The sequence below is a fragment of the Etheostoma cragini genome, chromosome 15 (assembly GCF_013103735.1).
Source record: "Etheostoma cragini isolate CJK2018 chromosome 15, CSU_Ecrag_1.0, whole genome shotgun sequence".
Lineage (NCBI taxonomy): Eukaryota > Metazoa > Chordata > Actinopteri > Perciformes > Percidae > Etheostoma > Etheostoma cragini.
In genome coordinates, this window is record NC_048421.1 from 856,741 (window position 1) to 860,728 (window position 3,988).

At 48.2% G+C, this 3,988-nt stretch overlaps 2 protein-coding genes and 1 long non-coding RNA gene across 6 annotated transcripts in view; 1 reads left to right on the forward strand and 2 right to left on the reverse strand.

Moving 5' to 3' along the window:
• Nucleotides 1–3,988, reverse strand: part of LOC117958237 — an 859,617-nt gene that overhangs the window by 785,018 nt on the left and 70,611 nt on the right. The window lies entirely within an intron of this gene.
• Nucleotides 319–3,523, reverse strand: nfatc2ip (nuclear factor of activated T cells 2 interacting protein). 4 transcript variants are annotated; one of them, XM_034894599.1, is made up of 6 exons: nucleotides 3,269–3,523; nucleotides 2,353–2,409; nucleotides 2,094–2,307; nucleotides 1,766–1,910; nucleotides 1,046–1,158; nucleotides 319–801 (listed from the first exon to the last, which is right to left on the reverse strand). In XM_034894599.1, exons 1-6 carry the CDS (start codon nucleotides 3,334–3,336, stop codon nucleotides 640–642), a joined length of 759 nt encoding a protein of 252 aa, XP_034750490.1. In that variant the 5' UTR covers nucleotides 3,337–3,523; the 3' UTR covers nucleotides 319–639. The 4 variants fall into 4 exon arrangements, with proteins under 4 accessions (XP_034750490.1, XP_034750492.1, XP_034750489.1 ...); XM_034894601.1 differs by having other exon boundaries at nucleotides 2,094–2,292; nucleotides 2,347–2,409; XM_034894598.1 differs by having other exon boundaries at nucleotides 2,094–2,302; nucleotides 2,339–2,409.
• Nucleotides 1,031–3,988, forward strand: part of LOC117958316 — an 8,272-nt gene continuing 5,314 nt past the window's right edge. Inside the window, exons 1-2 of the long non-coding RNA XR_004659688.1 lie at nucleotides 1,031–1,117; nucleotides 2,495–2,501. This is a non-coding gene — a long non-coding RNA (uncharacterized LOC117958316). The remainder of the gene's footprint in view (nucleotides 1,118–2,494; nucleotides 2,502–3,988) is intronic.

Here is a 3,988-nt window from a genome sequence, read left to right on the forward strand (position 1 = left end):
CCCCCCCCCCCCCCCCCCCGACGCCCCGTAAAAACTCAACATGTCCGGGCAAAAGAGGACGTTTGGTCCCCCTACGTTACAATAACATTCATAAGTCATTATTTTGAGAAGAGTCAATAAGTTAACTATAACTCAGTATTTTTCGGTTCTGAGTCTTTAGATTTGAGGAAGGTTCTCCGTATGTTCTCGGGATTTCAGAGACCGGTCGATTAATCGGGAAAACGTCCGACACGTTGCAGGTGACGATCATTAGACTTTCTCAAGCCACTGAAAGCATGAATTGGCCCCTGATATTACCTCAAAAGTTTCTTAAAGAGAGTCATTTCTACTCTTTATTATTTCTTATGACAGTAAAAAAGTTATTGTACAGTCACAAAAACATTTAAATAACTTTATAATAGTACATTGTTTTATTTGTGTGTTTTAAAAAATAGTTTCTAAACATTTAATGTGATTAATTTTGTACTTTCAACATTTACAAATAAAGTGACTTTTCCAACCAGAGTAACTGAAAAACGCTCCAGTGGTTTACACGTCTCTGTCTCTGAGACGGACGCCGAGAGACGGACGCCGTGAGACGGACGCCGTGAGACGGACGCCGTGAGACGGACGCCGTGAGACGGACGCTGTAAGACGGACTTAGAGCCAGACTTCGACGATGTCTCCGTCCTCCATGTCGAGCTGAGCCGGCGTCTGGCTGGGAGACACTTTGGAGCCGTCAAAGTGGAAGCGGACCGGCTTCTGAGGGACGATGGACATCCGGGACAGATACTGGGAGAAGACGGAGCCCAGCGGGGCGTCCTGAAAAACACACACACACACACACACACACACACACACACACACACACACACACACACACACACACACACCCCCCGCAGAACACACGCAGAGACAGATCCACAGAAAGACACACACACACAAAAACACATTACATGGTTGGTTGGTGTCTTGATGCTAAAACAAGCAGAGGAGAGAGAGAGAGAGAGAAAGAGAAAGAGAGAGAGAGAGAGAGAGAGAGAGAGAGAGGGGGGGAGGGACGAACCCTGTGCAGAGAGAACTCCTGAGACGAGTCCCTGTCTTTGCTCTGCAGCCTCACAGTGATCGTCCTGCTGCTGTCCGCTCCAGGCTCGTCCTCCGCTGCCATGACCACGCACTCTGCACAACAAACAACAACTCAGATCCAGCCTTCCCTTCACCAGAGAACAACTCATACTAAACCACCCATATTCTGCTCATTTTCAGGTTCATAAATGTGTTTTGAGGTTATACCAGAATAGATTGTTCAGGTCTCTGCTTTAGCTCCAGAATGAGACATCTCTCTAGTTTTATCTCCAGAGTGAGACGTCTCTCTAGTTTTATCTCCAGAGTGAGACGTCTCTCTAGTTTTATCTCCAGAGTGAGACGTCTCACTAGTTTTAGCTCCAGAGTGAGACATCTCACTTCTCTACTATCTTTGTTGGGAGTTGCACATGCTCAGTAGCTACAGTGGCCTGAGATTACACCCCCCCAGGCTAGAGTTGACTACCATCACTACCAGGGAGGTTGTAGAGCGTCCTCTGGTGGACAAACTATGGTCTACTATCATTGTTTTCTCATACATGCTTCTTCTTTTTTAATTTAATAAATCAGCTATTATAAATACCAATACCAATAAATCGGGAAATGCCGATTTATCGGTCGGGCTCTAGACTGCAGCGTCACGATGACAACCGTCTTCTAACGAAGGGAAGAACTAAGCTTGTATGTGGGTCACGTGACCCACCGATGATGTCGGCGATGCCGAGGCCGAGCTCGCCGACGGTGGCGTGCGTCGGGAGCTCCACGTCGTCCCTCAGCAGCAGGAGGCGAGCGGGAGGAACGGCGAGGACGGCGGACAGCTGGGTCACCACGGCGTTCAGCGGCGTTGACTAGAAACAAAGAAAAGACCAACGGAGATTAGTTCTTCTACTGGAGATAAAAACACTCGTGTGCACAGACTTAAAGACCTAAACGCGGCCTAACTAATAGACTACTGGTCTGCGTGTCTCCGTGCTCGCCGTCTGCTGCCGCCTGTCTCTGGACGGTGGTTTTAGAGCGTGGTCTCTGCGTACCGACTGAACCTGGACCTTGTGGACGTCCGTCCGGCAGCGGACCTTGAGGGGGATCTCCCGGACCAACGAGCTGTACGGAGAATCCGGGAGCCCAGGATCGGGGTTCAGGATGAGGACGTCGTCGTCGTCGTCGTCGGGGTGCATGACGCTGTCGTCGTTAGGGTTTAGGATGAGGACGTCGTCGTTGCAGCGTCTGGACCTTCTGGAGCCTCTGGACCCCCCGGAGCCTCTGGACCCCCCGGAGCCTCTGGACCTGCTGTCCTGAGGATCGGGAGACAGGAGGGAGTTCACCGCCCGGAGCTTCCTGTCAATCTCGCTGAGAACCACAAACACACACAGGAGGGTTTCTTTAGTTTTGTTGTAAAAAACCTCTTTCTCAGGGAGACAACACACAGAAATAGACTGTCGGTCAATTTTAAAGAGAAACAAAAGGGCGAAAGGGAGAGAGAGAGAGAGTGAGAGAGAGAGAGAGAGAGAGAGAGAGAGAGAGAGAGAGAGAGAGAGAGAGAGAGAGACATTTTCTTGAACTGAAAGACATTGATTTTACCCTTTAAATCGTTATCCAAGGCAGGAGTGTCAAACTCAAGAGAGTTTTCCAAATGAAGCCAAACAATAATTACGTTTTTTACAGCAACCTGAAGCTTAAATATTAAACTCTCTGCTTCTGAAGGAATTTCTCGGACGTCGGAAAATCTGCCAAATTCTGCTTTGATCCATCCGTCCACCCATCTTCATCCTCTTATCCGGTATCAGGTCTCGGGGCAGCAGCTCCAGCGGGGAACCCCAAACCTGACCCAGCTTTAGGTAGGAACCAAACTAACCGGTACATTGTGATCAATGCCTTCTGGTTCAGCTCTCTTTCATCACAACGGTGCAATGAATCCAATTCTAAGATTCCCTTCGGAATAATCAAGTATCTATCTATCTATCTTTCGGTCTTTTTGGTTTCTGCGTACAACTAGGCTGGCCAAAATATGTTCTACATCTATTCTATCTATAGAAATTGATATTCGGGCCAGATCAAAACTTACAAGGGGCCGGATTTGGCTCGCGGGCCTTGAGTTTGACTCATGTTATCCAAGGAGTTCCACAGTAAATATTATTATTATACTACCATAACTTCAGTAGGAACTTATTCGGTACAAACTGCCACCGAGCGGAGGATCCAGACTCACCTGATCTTCCGCTGGACCTGTCTGGACTGTTTCTGGACCGGACTCTGCGGAGGAGACGGGCAGCGCATGGCCGCTCTGAAACAGAAGGTGAGAAATAAATCAAATCAATTAAACTAATCTAAATCTTCATGTTGTCCTCATGTTGTCTCCATGTTGTCCCCATGTTGCCCCCATGTTGCCCGTGTGTTGCCCTCATGTTGTCCTCATGATGTCTTCATGTTGCCCCCATGTTGTCCTCATGTTGTCCTCATGTTGTCCTCATGTTGTCCTCATGTTGCCCCCATGTTGCCCCCATGTTATCCTCATGTTGTCCCCATGTTGCCCCATGTTGTCCTCATGTTGTCCTCATGTTGTCCTCATGTTGTCCTCATGTTGTCCTCATGTTGTCTTCATGTTATCCTCATGTTGTCCTCATGTTATCCCCATGTTGCCCCATGTTGTCTTCATGTTATCCTCATGTTGTCTTCATGTTGTCCCCATGTTGTCTTCATGTTGTCCTCATGTTGTCCTCATGTTGTCCTCATGTTGCCCTCATGTTGCCCTCATGTTGTCTTCATGTTGCCCCCATGTTGTCCTCATGTTGTCCCCATGTTGCCCCCATGTTGTCCTCATGTTGCCCACATGTTGTCCTCATGTTGTCCCCATGTTGCCCTCATGTTGTCCCCATGTTGTCCTATATCAATGTTCTTTTTAATTCCCCAAAATAACATGATTGATTCC